The following is a 22,585-nucleotide window of genomic DNA, read 5'->3' on the forward strand; positions in this document are numbered from 1 at the left end:
CCATTTTTTAACATTATAAGTTGTCGTATAAAAATATGTTACATCTGGTAATAGTAAAACTAACTTTAAGTTTGAGAAGGCACAACACATGCGGCAGGACTGAGCGCATTCAGTTTTTCTCTTAACAAACTTTGTTGTGGCTGCTCCTTCTTTTGGAATGATTGACCAAAATTGCAGTTTTCTTGTGGATGAAAGGGCAAAATACATTGCAAATATACATTTGTATTCTTGTGTTCTTATGTATGTGCAGTGCAATGTGCAGTTGTAAAGAGACAGCCTTCCTGTAGGTCAAAGGATCACTGCCAATGGCGGACCTCCTTCCCCCTCCTAGGTGGCTGCTCCTTTTCAATGGGTTCACTAAAGCTTGACCTCTCGCCTGTCACACTAGACTTATTTGACTGCTGCAAAGACCCTTGACTCCACCGCTGCACACAACTCCTGTTTTCCCTCCTTTTTATGCTTTTCCAAGTTTCCTCCATTTCCACTGTTGTTTGCATGCTTCAGCTCCACACTACGCCCTTTTAGTCCACGTGTACACTGGATATTTCTGAATTTCATCCTAACTCATAAAGGATACCTTTTTATGATTTTTGTAAAAATTGCATACAAACATTGGTGCTGCAGCAAAAAATGCCCCAAAACCATCTAAAATGTATACCAAGCCAGTAGCTGGCAATGTCCCATCATAAAAAGAAAAACCTTTAAAAAAACACTATACACGGGTGCGCCAACAGTCGAAAGTGTCTTCTAAATACTGTTTTTTAGTATATGAATGGGTTTAAAATGCTCACTAATTACAACTACATTTAGCATAATGCTGAGTTGTCCATCCATCCATCCATTATCGATACGGCTTATCCTCACAAGGGTCGCGGGGCGTGCTGGAGCCTATCCCAGCTGTCTTCGGGCAGTAGGCGGGGGACACCCTGAATTGGTTGCCAGCCAATCGCAGGGCACACAGAGACAAACATCCGCACTCACAATCACACCCAGGGGCAATGTAGAGAGTCCAATCAACTTACCATGCATGTTTTTGTAATGTGGGAGGAAACCGGAGTACCCAGAGAAAACCCACACAGGCACGGGGAGAACATGCAAACCCCACACAGGGAGGCCGGAGCTGGGATCGAACCCACGACCTCTGAACTGTGAGGCGGACGTGCTAACCAGTCAACCACCGTGCCGCCCAATGCTGACTTGTATTTTTAATAAGTGATTTTTATTTGCTTCTATGTCCCCCGAAATATGGCTTTTAGGGATGTCACAATATCGACAATATCGTGATATCGCGATTTTAAAGTTGCCACAATCAAATGGTCGTCATGTCATGATATTGATAGCAGGAAATTTGTTAAAAAGCCCAAGTTGTTTTCCATTTGTGCAGTTCCACCCCCCTCTTGTGGTTAGTTTATTAGTGCAGTTTAATTTGATGTCACTTATGTTTAAGACCCATGCTAATCGCCAATAGGAGCCCATGACTGACCAATAGGGTTGGGCATCGTTTGAATTTGGACGATTCCGGTTCCGACTCCAGTTCTTTGATTCGATTCCGGTTCCTAATGATTCTCGATTCCAATTCTTAATGAAACAAAAAAGGAGTTATTTTTGGACAAATCACTTGAACTTCTCTGTTCTTCAATTTCATTAACTTTGATACATTTTTTGTATTATTATTATTATTATTATTATTATTATTATTATTATTATTTAGTATTATTTTTCACAAGAGCTTTATTTTTGAGAAGTTCAAGACAATACAAAATAATGCAGCTGTTCCTGAAAACATGCTACTGAACACCAATTGATTGGCTAACCTTGTCTTGCTTTAGAAAAAAATATATATGACAAACATAACGCTTCATTTTATGGGCAAGCAAGGAAAGTCTATCTAATCCAAGTAGTCTACGTAAACATATGTATATGTATGTGCAGTGTTTATGTATATGCTGCCGCTGCGTATGCTATAAGCTAAATATTAGCTGGATATTTGCATTTGTGTTTTGAACTTGTTGGCTCAATGTTGCCATTAGACGTACTTAGCCGATTCTGACCTTTGGGTCATAATCTGCATCGCGTCAGTTCCATGGCTAGGCGTCGGCCGAAAGAGCCAGCCTGGCCGTCCCGGGCAGGATCACCGACCCCGCGAAGGGCGACTGCTGCCACCGCAACGGCTGCTGTGGAGATCCGTGGGAAGGGCCGGGCGGACGGCCAGAGTTGTCGGCGCCGCGGCCCGCGCTTGCCGGCCGGTACGAAGCGAGCGGAGGGCTGTCCGAGAGGACCACGGCAGCTCGAGTGGGGGTGAGCTACCGTGCTACTGCAACGCAGCTTTGGCGGCAGGAGCCTGCGCACACTTTTTTTTTTTTTTTAAATCGGTCGTACTTCGTTCATAGCTCTTCCGCGCGGCTAACTAGGAATCAAAACTTCGCACCGACATTCTAAAATCTGAATGGTTCCGGGAGAACCGGAGTGATCGATCCGGTTCCACTCGATGCCCGATTCGCGGTGCCCAACCCTACTAGCCAAGCCTATTTCTTTGTGAATGCTGTTATTATGTACAAAAATAGAATATTGTGATGTTTTTTTTTTTTAACATGAGCGTTTTTTTTTTTTTACAATATCGTTAGCGTTTATATTTCGTCAACCTTCCCACAATACCGTGCTGATTATCGTATCGTGAGGTTCATATTCGTATCGTGCTATTTGGATATCGTGACATCCCTAATGTCTTTACGTCAGGGGTCACCAACTCCCATGTAGAAGCCTGATAACGAATACGGATCATTTGAAGAATAGCTTTTTCAACAACAAATGAAATTAAACAACAACAAAAATAAATTAAATTAGTTAAATGTTGTGAAATTTGCCCTTTGATCGTGTGATGTAGAAACAATGATTGTCATTGGCGAAACTCACACAATTTGGAACTATGCTCATTTGATTGGACAGTGACATTATGTAGAATTGAATAACTGTGCTTAAGTTGCATGTATGTGCAGCACGTTCACCTCCTCAGAGAACTACACAGCCCCCACCCCCTCGTGCTTTCTGCTACTCCACCAACCTCTCCGCCACCCCTCTTGCCTGACTAGCCCCTCCTCATAAGAGTGGCGGCTGTTGTCACCTAAACTCCACATGGTGAACTCAGCCTCTATATTTAGGCTATGCATAAACTTTAGTCAAGCAGCGGCCGTTGCCTCACTGAGCCGCCACTCTTTGGCTAATGTCGCTTTGCCCGCGTCAACCAGGCGTCGTCTGCTACGTTTGTTGGCGTCATCGACATTACAAAGCCTCTGACGAACATTTCTCTCGACATTACAAAGCCTCTGACGAACATTTCCCTCCTCTTCTCACATGCATATGGCTAGGGTCGGCATCAGAGGGGTTAATAGCAGTCACTCAGCATGCGGGAGCTGTGGCAGGCGGGCAGGCGGTGCAGTGCAGAGGATGACCTCTGACCCTGCTGGAAAGGAATGTGGAAGCTCTTTCATCCAGGACAGAAACCAAAGACACCCAGGCGGAAAGTGGCGGTTCAATGCAGCTTTCAGCCTTCCTGATTAGGGGAAGTGAGCGGCGCTTCCAGCAAACGTACGTACGTGGGCATCGAGGCCATTTTGGAAGCAAAGTTCCTGGTCCAGCTTTGTGATGAGTGCAGTGAGGCTTGTGCGGTTAGACGATGGGAATGGTCGCAGTTGTGTTGTTTTGCAGAAGCTCTTAAACTGCCTGTGCTTCGACGCTACTGTTACTGCAATGCCAACACAATGCCAAGATGGCAACATTTATAAAAGTATAGCAATAATAAAGTTAACTTCAACCAAGCTTACTTTATTTTAGAATTCAAGCAGCGTCAAGATTCTAGTGCAAGGATGGGCAACTTAAACATTGAGGGGGGGCACAATTTTTCATCAGCCCTAATGGGGGGCCGCATAGGAACGCACACTTCCTAACCCATGCAAATGGGAATTTTCAAACAAGAGCTGGCTCTCGTTTCCAAAAATTTCAAATTCAAAGGAAGTGCAAAACTGCTGAACAGCAAACCAACATGAAGTGAAGTGAATGAAGTGCAATAACTCAATATTATGATTGTTTTCACTGAAATCAAGTCACTAATAGATTTTAATATTATCCTCCCATATTTTTGTACTGCATGTCATTCAAATTCCAAATTGATAAGATGGTTCACTCACTTGTGAGAACACAGTGCAGTGTAGGGCAGTCGAGCTGGTCCTAGATGCGTCCCCTCGTTAAGGCGAGTCCATCACAACAGCCGGTCTTCCAATTAATCCACCATACGCCTTTGTACCACTAAGCGTTGAATACATCTATGTTTTGGGAAGACACAAATTGACTAACTCCTCATGCACTTCCAACCAACTGTCAATGATGTGGAAAAAGAAAATCTTTGCTGTATGTGTACTTTTGAGACCGTCCATGTAGGAGGCGCTGGTGAGCAATGTATGATATTCTGTGGTTAACACTGGTATTACATTTTATAATGGCTCAGAAACGGTTAGCTTTTTAAAAAAATAATAATAATAATCAAGGGCCATTCTGAGTGTGCTCTGCGCCGGACCACTAGTTGCCCAATCCTGTTCTAGTGATATACAGTAAACCCCACCTCATCACGGAGATTAGTCAGTTCCAGACCACCCACTTAATAAGTGAAATCCGTGATATAGAAATGTTGTTGTTATCCTTTCGTCTTTTCCCCTCAGGGATCGCCACAGCGAATCAATACCCTATTTAAATAGTCCTTGTTTATAGCATTTATGGAATTTATATTTGAAGGTTGTTAAACACACTCACAAATTGTACAAACACATTAGAAAACATTTGATATATTGAGAGAGTGCAAGAATCTAACTTATCATCTCAATAATCATACCCAAAGATGTACATTATAAAAAGAACTTGAAGCGATTGCTTTCTGTAGATGTTAAAAGCAGGATTGAAGAGGATCAAAATATGAGGCTAACAATTCCTGTTTTCTCTTCTTCTTTCAAATTTACAGTGTTATGCACGATACTGTGCCGCCTCCTTGTAACCTAAAGTGGAATTACTGCCCAAAATAAAGAACAATATTCAGTTTAAACTGGACCCCCCAAAAAGGTGTAAAATAGCAGGACCGCGAAACCAGAACCCGCGATGGGGAGGGGTGTACTGTATTTGTAAATATTTTATCGGTCCCCTTTTTTGTTTTTGGAATTGAGAGAATGAAGTATTTTATTTTTTGTTTTGCTATGGGTTAAAGTGCGGCACCAGAATTTCAATTACAATTACATTTCAATGTCTCCTAGAATTCCTACTTTTTGCAATGTTTTTCATTTCTGTTGCCAAGCAGTATTACATAATATGAATATCCCAAACCGGTTTTCATTAAACATTATTGAATAGATTTGGCTAAAGGATACTTTTGCACCTCATTGTATCATCTTTTGCCTTCATTTCCCTGTGAACGATGCATGGAACTTACAGGTATAATGACAATAATGTCAGACAATATCTATGGTGTACTATCTGTTGGTGATCTAAATTCAGATTATTGTGTTTATTGTATCAGGAAACAAGTCGGGTCTAATTCAATATGGGATGGGCAAGTATGTATATGTTTTTCACCTTGAATCTCTGAGGTGAAAACATTTGTTCAATGTTGTGACCCTTACACAAACAAATAAAGACACGTTACAGCCCAATGTTATCATAACAGTATGCTGCCAACGTTCGAAATTGGAATTTTATATTACAATAATTTTATAATATTATTCCAAGTTGTTTTACTTACTATTACACCTAGTACGGTGGTAGACTGTATATGTGTGTGAGTGTGTTTGTGCATCGTGTGCGTCCATGCATGTGCTTTTTCCATGTTTGAGTGTGTGTGTGGGGGTGTTCCTACGTGTGTGCGTGTGTGTGTGCGTGCGTATGATGCTGCACAAGCCGGCTACGTGTGTTGTATGTCGCTGTTGTGTGGCGGTACGACACGGCATGGTTCAGGCCAGGAATGTGCGACGTGGGTAGGCTGCAACAATGGAGCTGGGCTCCCTGAGGGTGGTCAATGGGATGGGTGTCACCCCCCTGCAGCCCCCCTGCTGGGTGATGACCACTGCACAATGCTACAGCTGTCAGGTCCTCTTATCCACCACTATAAACACACGCACATACACAGGAGAGCACACACGTGACCTACAGTATGTGACATAACATTTGAACCCCACAAAATTACATCAACTTTTATTACTTTTTTAAATTTTATTTTTTTATCGCACAGTAGTTAATGTATGTGTGTGTGGTTTATGTTGTGTGTACAGCGGTGCCCAGAGGTTAATATATTGTATAGGGCTGCACAATATATCGAAAAAATATCAATATCACGATATTGATATCGCAAAGACATGCAATACGTTTCTTATGGAATTGTATGCTTTTATTTGACCAGTCAATCTTAAAGGGAGAGTCTTTACAAAAATATGTTCTATGTGCCTTCACTAGTTTAAACAAGACATTCTGATTATTAATATTAAGTTTGTGAAATATGAGTTGAGCTGAAAAATCCACCCATTTTTTGCCATCTCAGCGGGCGCCCATTTTGTCACTTGCTGTCGACTGAGGCATGACATCACTCAGTGCTCAGGTAACGAACAATCAAAGCTCACCTGTTTACTGAAGCTGAGCCATGATTGGACGCCATCTGAGCCCTCAGCAACTGTGATGTCATTTTCAGTCGACAGCACGTGGTAAAATGGCCGCCCCCTGTAATAGACAAAAACGGGTGGATTTTACAGCTTAACTTAAAAGGACGAAGACAGACGGGGTCTGAGGATGATTATTTTTAGGAATAAAGACGGAGGGACAATGACGCATGGGGGCCCAGGTTGCGGATGGAGGATAAAATAGGGTAAAGTACCCATCTCTGTATTTATTGTATGTATGTAACCAGTTTGTTAACCAGCGTATATAAGTAGTACACCATATACATGTGTGTGTGTTGTGTGTACAAGTATGCACTATACACCATAGTAGTCAACATGGGAGTGGTGACACACTCAAAGAAGTTGATCTAATGTGGTCCTCACAGAGCTTTTAAGACACGTTTTTTTGTGTATCCATATACAGTACATGTAAGTGTTTATGTGTGCGTGTTATGTATTGTGTCCACCAAAATTTGATGCTCACAGAGAAATATAGACGTGTTTGTGTACACGTAAACATCCGAAGCATCTGTCAAAACACTTGCAGCAAATTCCACCATATTAGCTGTCATTCTCAACTTGGTGACCTCTTACACAGAAAGTGGGCGAGAGTGTGTGTGTGTGTGTGTGTGTGTTGTTCAACACATGTGTTTACACGGCTCCAAGTACGCGCTCTGGAGTCACGTGGCCCTGTCGTTGTTGTTTCCGCTCAACCTTGGACTTAACTGCCGTGTTAGTTGGTAGCAGAGGGCACAGAGGTCAGCTGGGTTGCATGCATAAAGGAATGTATAATGGCTGAGGGGTAATGGGGTTAAGGATGGACTGCTACACTTTGAGGCGAGTTGTTGTTTTTCTTTGACCTCAAAGTGTGCATCCATTTTGTGTTGAATTTCAGGGTGTCTTTGTCATCCTGCAGGCCGCGTGTGTGTTTTCTTAAGTGTTCCTGGATCTGGATCTGTCCTCACCCACTTTCATGACAAGAACACACGTACACACATGCACACGCACTCCCATGCTGCCCCCCCCCCCCCCACACACACACACAATCTACAGAACCAAATGATGTTATGTTTGGTCTTTGCCTCCTGTAATGTAGTGCCGTGGCAATAAAAACACTTTTGGTAATCTTACACTTGTCATTCAGCGCCCTCTAGTGAGCGGAAATAGCTCAGTCTGTAAACTAGTTGCAGCTTTTGAACCGGAGAATCACAGTCCAAGTTCCGCTGCAGTCAAATGGCAACTAGTTATTGGAAGAATGCGTGACTTCATCCTGACTAGAGGAGGAAAGATATGCAAAATTTCCAGTATATTTTTGGAATGTCTCCAGTAAGTTTCATTATTATAAGCACTTTGTTTTGTCATAAGCAGACATTCATAAAAAAATAATACAATTGAAAAACATGAACATTTCACTTCATTTGTTATTCTGACTAGGGATAGGAATTTCGACTAATTTGCCCGCTGACAAGTCTCAAATTTTATTTGCAACTAGTCTATAAGCAAGAAAACTTGAAATTTAATACACCCTGAATTGGTTGCCAGCCAATCGCAGGGCACACAGAGACAAACATCCTCACTCACAATCACACCTAGGGGCAATTTAGAGAGCCCAATCAACTTACCATGCATGTTTTTGTAATGTGGGAGGAAACCGGAGAACCCGGAGAAAACCCACGCAGGCACGGGGAGAACATGCAAACTCCACACAGGGAGGCCGGAGCGGGGATCAAACCCACGACCTCTGAACTGTGAGGCGGACGTGCTAACCAGTCGACCGGCCGTGGCTGATTCCTGATTCCTCAATGTATTTTTGATTTTTGATTTAAAAAATGCCTACCGGTACTTTTTTTCTTGCACACCAGGTTTTTTAGATATTTGCTCTTTTGTTGTTGTTTTTAAGTCTGACATATAAATTCATTTTTGTAAAATCTTGGTTTAGCCCCATAAATTCTCATTAATTTCCTTGGAAAGTTTCCAAATTTGGATATTTTTCTTGACTTCTGTCGAGGTGCTCTTGAGCAAGAAAAGACTCACAGACCTGCACTGCATTATACTCAGAACTGTTCCTAATGGTAGCCCCCTTTAGCTACATGCAACAGTCACAATGTTGGAATTCAAAGTGCTTTACATAAAACATTAAACGCATTACAGAAATCTGTCAAATCTGTATTTTTTTTCCTCCCAGAGTCAAGATGCAGAAGAGTATTTGGCACTTACCGCCAAGCGTGGCTGTTGGAACTGGGTGAGGAGGAGACATAAGAGGAAGAAAAGTACAACACATGTCAAGGGAATAAAGGCGGACACGAGCAATAGTAAGTAGGATACTTTGGATTTGACCAATTATTGTATGTTCAGTCGTAGTTAGAGTGGCAGCAGAATTTGTCCGAGGCACAAAAGATTGACATCAAAATGTACAGCGAGCTTGTTTTGTACCATAATAGTACCCAGAAATATCCTAATATCAAGATGCTGAAAGGGGCACAGCAGCATTTTTTGGCCATTAAATGGATGAAACTTTTACTTGTAATTATATTACTTGGACACTAATCACTGTTCTATTAACATACAATCATCTTTAGGGCTGCTCAGAGAAATCATTTACAACAAAAGTCTCCACACTTTTTAATTAATCTGAGAGAGTTTTTTATGCCTTGCTATGGGTGCTGTTGTTTATTCAGAATGGAATACAAATGGGGTTAGCAGTTAACTATTTAGAGCCTACTGAATGTGTGAACAATAGCATCTATAAACTGACATGATTACAGGTAACCTGAGATTTTTTTCCTATGGGATGGAAGGAGACATCTTTAGTGGTACCTCGACATAATGTAACTTATGTGATGCCCTTGCATGTGGGAGAGGAGAGGTATAGTTGCCGATGCACTTTTCAGCTATTTATTGAACTGGAAAAACACTCAAACAAACAAATACAAATGAGAACACTTCAAAGGGCTCCAGCTGGCTCCAGCTCCTGAAGTCAGGGCCAGGGATTGGCAATTTAAATGAGGGAGGAGGTCACAATTTCTCATCAGTGCTACTATGGGGCTACATAGGCCCAAGCACTTTCTAACCAGATGTATGAAAAAATGCTGTTTTAAATATGGATGAAATATGTGCTTACATGAAAAATATGTGCTCTAAATATAGTTCTTTTTTTTATAATTCAAAATACAATGCATGTATAAAAGATCCACTATTCTAAACTAACATCAAAGGATTTGAAGCAAACAACAAAATAACCGCATACTGTATTTTTTTTCCCCAGTGCAAAGGGCTCTCTTGCATAAAAAAAATATTGCTCAAGGACGGCACTAAACTTCTGAACATGAAACCATGAAGTGGAAGAACTAATTTCGTACATGTTTTCACAAAACCCAACTCATCCAAAATTGTATTATTGTGGTACTATGTTTGCCCCTGCATATCATTCCAAATCCCAAATTATATGACCTAATCATGTTGTAGTAGAGGGCAGTATAAGACCCACTGTCAGTGCCTTCCTTACTCAAGGGCACCTTGACAGTAGTCAGGATGAATACTAGCGTCTGTCCTTGTGTTCCACTTCAGATTTTCGCTCATCTCGATGTTTCACTCTAGCTTCTACTGACCCGCCACTTCGCCACCCACCCGCCTGTCGGCCCTCCAACTTCCGACATTGAGCCGGCGAGGCAGGTGAGCCCCAAGTGGATTTTCATGGCAGCGGCTCTCTAGGGCTGCCATGGCAGCTGCTGCCGCCAATGCCTCACACCGTATTACCGCACTGACGCCGGAGGAAGAGGGACGACGGACCGCCGTCAAGTTGTTTGGGAGCGCCGGCCCGCTGCCACACACAGAGCGAGAAAGAGGGAAAGAGAGAGAAGAAGAGGAAGAAGAGGTGGGAAGAGGGAACGAGTGTTTGGCGTGCGGGGCTCTGTTCGCCTCTCAGGAGAAGCTCCGGCTCCACGCCTTGAGTCACACAGGAGAGAAACCTTTCCACTGCTCACAGCCACACTGCCCCAAGGCCTTCAGCTCCAAATACAAACTCTTCAGGTACTCAGCCTTTATCAAATGCTCGATAGGTCAAGGTCACGATATAGATGGCTCGACGAGTCCCATGACTTGACTGGAGTCGGACTCGAGTCGGCAATTCAAGACTTGTCACTAACTTGGCTAGAGCTTATGAAAGACTCAACTTGACTTTGAGTCACATGACTTGACTGGAGTCAGACTTGAGTCGCCAATTTAAGATTTGTCACTTAACTTGGCTAAAACTAATTGAAAGACTCAACTTGACTTTGACCTGGTATTCATAAGTCTCGAATTGACTTTAACGTCAACTACCGGTACATGCCCTGACAAGTGACTGTTTATGTTTGAAAATCTGAATTTTCAATGCAGTGTGCCTCTTGCTTTTGAAAGAAAAAAAATCTTCCAGTGTAACTGGGCCTTCCTGTTTCCCTGGCCACCCCAGAGTGCACCATGGGCTGGCCGCAATTCCGCCAACTGCCTGCTGAATTTCAACGCGGATAGCACAATGAAAAGTCGTGGTTGTCACAATACACCCACAAATCGGCAGCTACCAATCAGAGGAAAGCTGCTTTACATATCAAATTAAGGAGACCAGTGACCCAATCAGAGCAAATTTTACATTATTTGTATATTAAATATTCATGAGAAAAGCGATAGATGCAATGATGCGCCCCATTTTATTTTTATTTCACCGATCACCATGCTGTGCGTGTGTGTGTGTCTGTTGTTCTCATTTAATATTATGTTCTTTATTTGGTGGCTTGTGCGGCACCTGCGTGCGACGTGAAAATTACATTCTCGACACCGATTGGTTGTCGCCGACAAGGGTCGGACTAGGACCATGTGGGCCGGCTGGAAATAGAAGAAGTAGTATAGACGGATAAAAGAGCAGGACATTTTACTAAAAATTAAACATTTCTACGAATTTATTAGTGAATGAGGTCCAATGTCGTATTCAGTACGAACATAGTAGATGCAATCTCTTCTGACCTGCTAATCAAATGTGGTCCTCTGCAGGCATATGGCCACACACTCCCCACAGAAGACCCACCAGTGCTCGTTCTGTGAGAAAATGTTCCACCGTAAGGACCACCTGAAGAACCACCTGCAGACCCATGACCCCAACAAGGAGGCCTTCAAGTGCGAGGAGTGCGGCAAGCCCTACAACACCAAGCTGGGCTACAAGCGCCACGTGGCCATGCACTCAGCCACAGCGGGGGACCTCACCTGTAAAGTTTGCATGCAGAGGTACGAGAGCACGCCCGTCCTCCTGGAGCACCTCAAGAGCCACTCGGGGAAATCTTCCGGCGGGGCCAAGGAGAAGAAACACCCGTGCGACCACTGCGATCGCCGTTTCTACACGCGGAAGGACGTGCGGCGACACATGGTGGTGCACACTGGCCGAAAGGACTTCCTGTGCCAGTACTGCGCCCAGCGCTTCGGCAGGAAGGACCACCTGACGCGTCACGTGAAGAAGAGCCACTCGCAGGAGCTGTTGAAGATCAAGACCGAGCCTCCGGATATGCTGGGCCTCCTCGCCTCAGGGTCGCCCCCTTGCGCCGTGAAAGAGGAGCTCAGCCCCATGATGTGCAGCGTGGCCCCTAATAAGGACCCCATGATGGGCAAGCCCTTCCCAAGCGGGGCCACTTTTCCCATGGGCGTGTACAACCCCCACCACCTGCAGGCCATGTCAAACTCCGGCGTGAGCCACCCTCACCCGGCCCTGATGTCCACGCCCCTATCCGTGGGCATGGGCTGCCACATGGAGTCCGCTGGATCCCTGCACCCACACTCCCATCACCACCATCATCATCACCACCACCACCATCACCACCATTCCCCTCCGGCGCCCCCGCCCCACCACCAGCCCTCGGTCCCCCAGCAGCAGCACCATTCCCAGCAAGCCCCCAAATACCAGCTGGGATCTACCTCATACCTGCTGGACAAACCCTTGAAGGTGGAGATGGAGAGCTTCCTCATGGATCTGCAGAGTGGCTTGCCAGGCCCGCTTCCCTCCGCGGAGCCTCATGCTGCTGTTTCACCCCCCAAGGACGGACTGGAGCCTCCTGCTGGCCTGGCGGAAGATCTTTGCGGGGATCCCCTGCTGTCCAAGAGCCCCGCGGTGATCGCCGAGTCTCTGTCTGCTGCTAACATGGACTTCTCCCACTTGCTGGGCTTCCTCCCGCTCAACCTTCCTCCCTACAGCGCCCCCATGAGCACAGGAGGACTGGTGATGGGCTACACGTCGTCTGCCACCTCCTCGTCTTCCTCCTCCTCCTCATCTCTGCATGCTGCCGAGCCCCACGCCGCAGCAGTTGCCGCAGCAGCCGCCATGGCGCCTCTTACCTCTTTGCAACCACAACCTCAGGAGCATCAGAGCTCCAGCGGGGGTCTAGGACTTGGACCCCTGCACCCTCTTCCACCAGTATTCAGCTCCAGCCTTAGTACCACCACACTGCCTCGCTTCCACCAGGCCTTTCAGTGAGAGTTTTCAAAGCTAGATTTAAACATACAGTGAGTAGATTTTGAAATGTTTTTTTTAAAGAAAAGAAAGAACACTCAGCTGCCTTAAATGAAAGCACACAAAAGTTTTTAATTAATCCCTAAAAGGAAATTAAAAAGCCCTCTCTGGGAAAAATGGGGTGAAAAAGAAAACGAAGCAGCTTTTATTTGGGATTTTTCCCCTTTTTTTCTAGTTTTAATTATGTATTAATGCTTATTTTTTTTTCTTCCCATTGCCATTTATGTCCCCTTATATTTGCATCCCCCTATTTAGTTGTGTAGCAGGCAGAATCAGTAGGCCAAAAGGCATGGTACTGCTTACTTTCTAAAGCAATAGAACACATATATCAAAGTTTAGTGACGATCTTTATTGTTGTGACCCAGAAAAAAATATAGTTTGAAGTGGATATTTTTGTTTTACTTAATTTTTCTTTTCTCAGCACCATGGTAGAACGTCTCATGTTGAGAGGGAAAAGAAGAGCTCAAGTCCACCATTTACCTCAAACGTTCTCCCATTTGATAGCACAAATGGGGTCCTTCTGGAAAAAAAGTGCTCTTTTCGCATATTAGAAATTTGACGGACGGCCCTTTTGTTGCTTGGCGTCCGTTACCGTTAAGTTTGAATGGGAATCAGAAAAAGCAAGCATGTGGCGTTGTAAAGGGGAAATAAGAGAAAGAAATGTGAAAAGTGTTGGTTTAAAAACGATGCTGGTTTTTTAAAAACTTTTCCTCAAGAGAAGCACTTTTTTATTTTAGCAGAAGGCACTTCATCTTTAGGAATCTGCCTCCTTTCCTCCCTTGTGAATATACTTTGGAGGTTGTAACACCCACAATCCACTTAGGTTCTTAGACAGAGTCACCCTAAAGGGAGAATTCTTAATTTGCCCATAAAAAGAGCCTGTTTTTGTGAGAATTTAGTAGGAATTTGTATGGGAAGAAAAAAACGGATATTTCTCCTTGTAAAAGCTTTGGCATATTTCTGTTCAACACTGAATGTTATCAAAAGATATGCTATAACCTCTTAACACAAATTCCAAAATATGACGCTTTGATTGGCAAAAGATCCTTTTTAGTACAGCGGCATGTCTAGTCTGTTGCTGGACGACATGGTATTTGTTTTCAGTCTATCACTTAGATCCCTTTGCTTTCTGCCTAATTTCTCAGGAGGTCACGTCGCATAGTGTCGGCCTCTTTAGGTTCAGCCTTCTCTTCCGTAAAGATGTCATGAGGATCCCTGACATATGTGAATGCTTAAAACAAAAAGAGTTACAGTGATAGATGAGGAAACATATGTTAAAGAATGTTGTTGCAGTGTACGAAATATCTCATAAATGATTATCAGAAATACTTTTATCTCATTAAATGTGTATTTTAGGTAGTTAAAGTGATGATGTTCTTCTTTTTGGATGTCTGGCAGGTTTACATTCGTGTGTATCTTGCTTTTTTTTTTTTTTTTTTTTAAATCAAACAATGGATGAAGTATTAGCTTTTTCCCTTAAGCTTTCTGTCATATCCAGTCATTACCTTCACATGTACTTGAGTTAGCAAAGCGGAATCAGAACTGTGGATGCTACGATATTTATAGCAGGCTGTTACTGGCTTACGTAATCATCACTTAGGATTTGAGCTAGCTAGAATGTGTCGGTAGGAATGCTGACATGGATGACCTACTACGCATAATCATAGGTCATTGTCCGGATGACGGAAGTGTTTTCCCGAACGGCTCGTTAATGAAGCTAAGATACTTTCAATCCTGTTCACCGCCAGCCTATAGGAACCTGAGCCCAAAGTTAACTCTACGCCTCAAAAGGTCACATATAGTGGATATAGAAAGTGTGGTTTAAAGGGAAAGTCAAGTCAAACTATTTCGTTACAGTATTATGCTCTATGCAGCCCCACTAGTCTACAGTATTCTGATTAATATTGCGTTTGTGGAACATGTGTTAAGCAGAAAAATCCACCGTTTTTATCCAACTCAGGGGATGGCCATTTTTTCACTTATTGTCATTGGTCCTTACCTGAGCCCTGAGCAACTGGGATGTCCTTTTCAGTAGACAGCAAGTGCCAAAATGGCCGCCCCCTGAAATGGATAAAAGCGGTTGGATTTTCCTAATTCATATTCCATAAACACAAAATTAATCAGAAAGCCATGTTTACACTAGTCGGGGCGCATAGAACATATTGTAAAGAAATTGTTTTACTTGGCTTCTACTTTTAACACCATGATAACTCATCAAAAAAAGAATACAACTGAAAGTAAAGAAATGTGCTTGTAATGTTGAAGGAATAAATATGTTAGGAGAGGGGAAAACTATTTGTTTATCACCTTTTGCTTTAATGACAGTCTTTTTGGATAGGGGTCTTTCAGCATGACACATCTTTGACTAAGCAATATCCGACCAATCTCCAGTCAAAATTGACTTCGATTTGGACCTGTGAGCATACTCTTCTACTGCTGTTTGAGAGTTAGAATACTTTTTGCAAAAGTGTCATTAGACTATAACCAATTTTCCCACATTTTGCGAGCACTAACGTAAAAAAAAAAAAAAAATGTAGCCGGACATGAATGCTTTTTGGCGGGAGAGTGGTAGGGGATCTGGTATCAAAACGATAGAGGGATTTTATCTTTCACAATGACAACAAGCTAAAGCTTAAATCAAAATCAACAAAGGAATGGTTTCTCCAGAAGAAAAAAAAGCCCAGACCTAAAACCAATGTGGGGTGACGCCCTCACAATCTGATGTGCGCCTCTGCAAGAAAGAGTGGTGAAGATGTACCAAGCTGATAGGCTCCTATCAATCCGTCATTAAAGCAAAAGTTTTTCCCATTAGGTTTCCGTTTTAGGGTGTCTACAATGATTTTTTTTTGTTTCATATATTGATAAACTCACAAAAATTCCTTTATCCACTATATGTACTCTCATTTAAAGCTGTGGCCAAGCTCATGCGATAATCTATGAGAAGGCCACGCCCACTTCAGGATGTTGAGCCGTTGAGGAATTAAAAAAAACAAAAACAAAAAAAAACATAGCACATAAAAAGTTAAATACATATTGCTGCTTGTAGCTACGGTTGCGGACAACTGTAGACCACTAGATTATTTCTCGTTTTGTTTGTTTGTTTGTTTTGTTTTTTTGTTTTTGTTGTTGTTGTTGTTGTTGTTGTTGTTGTTGCAAAATGGACAGAAAGATGCACAACCAACCCGAACTGACAAAGTGTACATCAGCCCCTCAAACCTCAGCCCCCCACAACCCATCCACCCTCTCTCTCGGCTGCTTAGTAGAGTCAAAGAAAAAGGGTCTAAAACAATGGCGGGGTATTGCTTTTTTTTTTTTTTTTTTTTTTTCTTTTGAGTCATTTATTTGTCTTGTTTTGTTGATAGTGTTATTATTGTCTGTTTGTACAAAGGACCTCGAGAGAAAAGACACAACACATCACCTCATTTTTATTTTTTCTTACCAAAACCTGGGGAGAAGAAACTACACTTTTGCACAATCGCTTGTCATGAGATGCTACATGCTGTCCAACATTTTTACTGTAGGAGATGAAAGCACCTGGCTGCTAGCAGCTGCTCAACACATAATAATCGTCCCACAGTTGTCACCAGTTCATGCCTCAATGACTTCATTGATCAACTTCTGAATAAATTTGAATTGTTTTTTTTTCCAAGCTTTTTTACCCCTGCAACGTACTTATTTTCAAACTGGCTCTTGTAAATGAGTCATAACGTGATTTATTAATCCTAAATGAATTAGCTGACAGCACCTTTTTGAGTATTTAAGACAAGATGTCTTGAGCGAAAAAGAAATAAAGCAAGATTCTAAATTGAGCTGTAGTATGATTCAAATAAAAGGTTGTTTCTAAGAAAAACCCTCTTGGCTTAAGCCAAATGTTGTAGCAATCAAATTGAATATGTTCTAGTTTTGTAACAAATATTCCTAAAGATTAAAAAAAAACTCAAAACACCTTCTACATTAAAAAAAATAAAGAAAGAAATGAAAAGCTTTTGGCATGTATTAAGTTTGTCCTCCCTGGGTTTCTGTGAGCTAATCTGAGTTCTAGCACTTTCAACCTTTTTGAAAATAAGAGTATTTTTTTTCCTTTTAAAGTTTCAGCTTATATGTTCATATGGTTTTTAAATTTTGTATTGAACCTGTTTATGTATGTGCCATTAGCTTAATGTGTAGACTTTTATCAGCATTTGTGTATTTCTCTTCTAAAAAAAGAAAGAGTTACAGTATTTTTGATAGACTTTTCACTAATAACCTTTAATGCATGAAAGCCCCTTTACCTGCGTCCCCCTCCCGCTCGCCCCTGACTATACAAATAAGCCTTCTATCATTAATGTACCCAATCTAATTCAAAAGGCAAGTGCTATAAGAACACAACAGCATAGTTTTTACTCGGAAGGGCTAAGAAACACATTTGAAAAAAAGGAATTTTAAAAAAGCACTTAAAGCTCGTTATATCATATCGGATGTTAGAGTACAGTAGTGCTGTTGTGCCACAGAATTTGGATTGGACATTGCCACTTCAGCAATTCACTATTCATCTGTCATCTATAGCAGTGTTTTTCAAACTTTTTTGAGTCATTTATTTCTTTGAAAAAATCCTGCGGCACACCAGCAGCTGAAATTGTGAAAGAAAAAAAAAAGCTTATTTTAACAAGATTAGTGTCAATATTGTTTATATAAGCATTTTTTTTTAACATTGAAGAATGACGTTATATTATAACGTCTTGAAGACGTTATATTATAACGTCTTGAATAGGAATTAAATAAACACAAAGAACATTTTGTAATGTTTCATATTGATACTCAGTGTGAAACATGGACCTGTTTGGGTAAACATGCGTCACTAATTCGCTTGTCTCTAAACAAAGACAATTGGTTACCTGCTGATGCTGCTGGCACTTGCTGGTATGGAAGAGTACTACAATGGAGTAAAGACATGATTACGCTGCCAGGCGCTAGACCGCACAGGCACACAAATTAGATAATTTCCCATGGCACACCTGACAATATCACGGCACACAGTTTGAAAAACACTGATCTATAGCACTTAACTTACGAAGGGTAGTGGATATTTAAAAAAAAAAAAAAAAAAAGGGAATCACCGTATAACAGTTTATTGAGGATTGAATAGAGTAAACTTAAAACTTTATGCGGTAGAAGTTACTTAATCGGAAATCAAGAAACCATATTGGCTAATCTAATTTGGGGGCATGGCTCACTATGTGGCAAGAATGAAAACCATGCCCAGAATAACATGAACATACATGCTCCACTGTCACACTGAATGGAATCGCTCCAAGTACTGTTTTGCATGGTCTTTATTAATGCCTGACTTACAGCGATACTCTGACATGGCTCTTACATTTCACTGATGCTGTTGTGTTCTTTGACTTCACGTTTGGCTCCATGACCTCAAGCTGCACCTGCTAGGGATGCACTTATCCTCACACTTCCTCTTTACTAGCAGGTGTATGCAAAAAAAAAAAAACTTTTTTTGGCTGTTTTTTTTAAATTCACGCTTTCTGTCCCTTCTCTTTGCTTTCAACTAAGAAACTGGGTACTGTCTGATAGACAACATCCAAATGTAGTTTTCTATATTTTTAGTTCAATGTTAAAGTTGTGCATTCCAGCCTCTTGTTTTGTTTGTTTGCATAGATCGTTTTATTTGTATAACTTGCAATGACAGCCACCTCTGGAACAAAAAAAAAGGTGAACACAGGTGTATTTGCTTACAGGATGTCATACAGCTACACAGATTACTATTTCAATGGTGTGCTTGGGAGAAAGGAAGAAATATCAATAGGCAATAAGTCTTGCTTTTTGTGTAACATATCTCACATGCAATCAGTTGCTGCAATGTAAAAGTGACAGAGTTGTATATTGGTTGATCCAAAGACATGATCACAACAACAAAACTATTGACTTATTGTACAGTACATTGTATGACTTTTGAGTTGTAATGTGTTATGTTGACATGATTAAAAATACAAACCAGGGCATTCATACCTTCTTTGCACCCTTTTTCGTTTGGATTCTTTGCTCCTCCATCCCCAACCACACTGGACATGAAATACACCATTCAAGAGGTGAGTGGACTTTCAATCTTCAATAAACAGTGGAAAAAAATGTCAGCTGCATTCTATGTAGCAAAACACTACATGTATTTATAAATATTTTATACATAGGCAATTTAGTTTTAGGTGACCCAAAAAAAACCCCAAATAAACAGTATGGTCACATAGTCTGAATGTGTTCCTTATACAACTTTTCATACACATAATATATTATAGAATAAAAGGAAACCAATGCTTCCGAAAAAAGGTTGTTTTTGCATACTCATTTTAAGACACTAGTGAAACAGCCACTTTTATTCTTGTGCTTATAGGTTTTGATTTGAAAACATTGTTCTTAAAGTTGGACGAAACCAGATAAAAGACCTACAATCGATGAGCATCATTTTATGCGTGTGCGTGCCTGTGTGTTCGTGTGTATATAGTGATATAATAGTTATAGTCTTATATTAGTGTATTATCTTTTTCTAGCACTTGGTGGTGCAATAGTCCAGGCACTTTAACGGACTGATAAACAGAAACAAGACACATCTCTCAGAGGATCCGCTGCATGGCCATCCATCATCCAGTGCAGCACATCTTGGTGGATAGGATGGTTGCCACGACGGCAAGAGTTGGCATCAAACAATACATGAAAGCTAAGCCAATCCAGTGGCGTCTCAAGTTCATTCTTACTAATAACGGCTACATCATTGACCTTAAGGCTGTACCCTGGCAAGAACAAGTTCGCATCGAAAGGGGCTCTCCTTTGATGTCATGGCAACACTTTTTCCAGCTTTTTGTGGACATAGCTGTGACAAACAGCTTCATTATACATAAGGAGCATGCCAGCCAGCTGCAGGAGAGGCCTATTACCCGCCGAGCCTTCCAAGAGGAGCTGTGTGCCCAACTGCTGGGAGTTACAGTGGCATGCAAGACAAAGAAGCCGCCTGCCCATGACCACTATACTGTACCCTTGGCATCCTGGGGAAATGACAGAAAGCCACACGAGGGCACCAAAACTGCACTCTGTGCAGAAGGATTACACCGTGGCAGTGTGAGGAGTGCGATGTGGGCCTGTTCCTGCAGCTGGAAAGAGACTGTTTTAGAAAATTTCACAAAGGCTAAAAATTTTTCATTTTTTAAAAATTGACTTGACATACAAGCATGAAACAGTCCATTAAAAAAAAAAAATACAATAAATAAAAACCCCAAGAGCCACAATTTTGTTTTGTTTTTTGTAAATATGTTATGTTACGTTAATTACATTAAAATTGAAGTGAGTTGATTTGGATATGTGAAATAATACTTTATTCTTCACTAAAAACTTTAAAGTCTAATTATGATTTTGTGTTTTCTTCTCTTTCAACTCTTACAACACAATAATACATATACAGTAATGTTGAACAACTGCCAGATATTGAAAGCTGAATTTATCCAGGTAAGAGAGGCAAAAGCAATTCCTTCTGGGAGATTTTCAAAAGGAACAAAACAAATCCAGGCGGGATTTTGATGCATACATTTAAATAGGCTTATAAGCGGTTTGTATAATGGATGGATGGGTTCAAATAAAATGTCAAAATAATAATGGAGTAATTAGTGTTTGATATTACTTTTTTATGCTTGTTGTTGTGCGGGATCTCTTCATAAAAAACTAATGCTGACTTTGTGATACAGTATACTGTTTTTTCATCTATTTTGGATAATGATGGATGGATGGATATTATTATTATAGTCATCTACGCATCCATCCATTTTTACAAAAAGAGAAAAAAGACCAAATGGTATTACCAATAAATAAAACACTCCAGTCTTATTAACCCTTTTGATGCATTGTGCACACATGACGGTGGTTCAACATTTTGGTTGAAGTCTGAATTGTATGAACTCAAATATCAAAGAAAATGTTGAATGTTGAAAATGTTTTCAGTACAATGGTGAAAATGTTGAATGTTGAAAATGTTGTCAGTACAGGTGGTGTAAAACCGTGTTTTAACAGTGGTTAACAACACTAAAGAAAATTCAAAGTGGTTTTAACATTTGTCATTTACTATCGAAAGTACTATGATTATTGTCAGAGCTGGGCATTCCGTCTATGTGACGGATTGGTCCATTTATCCATCACTTAGTCAGACTTGCCGACAGATGTCCATCTAAAATTAGTGGTGGACCGGCCTATGGACAAGTGCTGTCTCTTTCCCCCCGGAAAAAAAGGCAAATAACAGACAACGGAAGGGTTTCCACGCTGCAGACGGATGATGAATAACGAACGCTCAATTTGTAGTAAAATGCTCAGCTTTGATTATCATGTTAATCAGTCCGACTATTTTGTAACAGCAGGTCAGAAGTCAAGAATCTGGCTCACAGACAGTACAGTACAGTACAGAGACAGCCCTTTTAAGGATTTTAAATTACATCAGGTATACTGCAGACGTGAAAAAACTCACAGTCTTGGTGCCACTAAATTTTATTAAACAGACTTAAAAACCTGGGGGGCATCTCCAGTACTACGTTTAACTGGTTTTAGTCCAAGCTCACAGACAGAAGTTTATTCGTAAGCATGGATACTTGTTCCTCCAAAACCCATGAAATTAAATGTGGGGTTCCCCAAGGTTCAATTTTAGGTCCACTATTTTTTCACCTTTATATGCTTCCCCTTGGGGACGTCATCAGAAGACACGGCATCAGCTTTCACAGTTACGCTGATGACACACAAATGTACATACATCTCTCCTGATGACACAGGACCTATTGATACCCTCATAAATTGTATTTTAGATATTAAGTCATGGATGGCAGAGAATTTCCTACAGCTCAACCAGGACAAAACCGAGGTTTTAGTTATCGGCCCTGAAGGCCAGAGAGAAAAACTTTTACCCAAATTACTAGATTTTAAACCCTCACAATGTGTAAAGAACCTGGGCGTCATTTTTGACTCTGAGCTCAGTTTTATTCATCACATTAAAAATGTAACCAAGATCGTTTTTTATCATCTTAAGAATATTGCCAGAGTTCGCCCGTTTCTCTCTCAGGCTAACACGGAGGTGCTGATGCATGCTTTTATATCATGTCGTTTAGATTATTGTAACGCCCTGCTCTTTGGTCTCCCCCAAAAGAGTATTTCTTCCCTACAACTACTGCAGAACTCAGCCGCTCGGGTGCTGACGAGAACCAGAGGGCGGGAGCACATTACACCAGTTTTAAAATTGCTGCATTGGCTGCCCGTGTGTTTCAGGATCAATTTTAAGGTACTTTTATTAGTTTATAAATGTCTTAATGGTCTTCGCCCATCTTACCTATCCGACTTGCTTTTGTCATACCAACCT

The 22,585-nt window shown here is 41.4% G+C and overlaps 1 protein-coding gene across 4 annotated transcripts in view; it reads left to right on the plus strand.

Moving 5' to 3' along the window:
* plagl2 (pleiomorphic adenoma gene-like 2) overlaps nt 1–19,214 on the plus strand; it is a 55,529-nt gene extending 36,315 nt beyond the window's left edge. The window contains exons 2-5 of one of the 4 annotated variants that reach the window (XM_086026419.1): nt 8,872–8,998; nt 10,284–10,715; nt 11,712–13,208; nt 13,637–19,214. In XM_086026419.1, the coding sequence (XP_085882545.1) occupies nt 10,405–10,715; nt 11,712–13,179 (1,779 nt within the window). In that variant the 5' untranslated portion in view covers nt 8,872–8,998; nt 10,284–10,404 and the 3' untranslated portion in view covers nt 13,180–13,208; nt 13,637–19,214. Of the gene's footprint in view, nt 1–6,753; nt 6,893–8,871; nt 8,999–10,253; nt 10,716–11,711 lie in introns of those variants that run through there. The other 3 variants (XM_086026436.1, XM_086026426.1, XM_086026412.1) reach the window with 3 other exon arrangements.
* Nucleotides 19,215–22,585: the final 3,371 nt, after the last annotated feature.

The sequence above is a fragment of the Filicampus tigris genome, chromosome 1 (genome assembly GCF_054856515.1).
Source record: "Filicampus tigris isolate MCC_2025a chromosome 1, RoL_Ftig_1.0, whole genome shotgun sequence".
NCBI classification, from domain to species: domain Eukaryota; kingdom Metazoa; phylum Chordata; class Actinopteri; order Syngnathiformes; family Syngnathidae; genus Filicampus; species Filicampus tigris.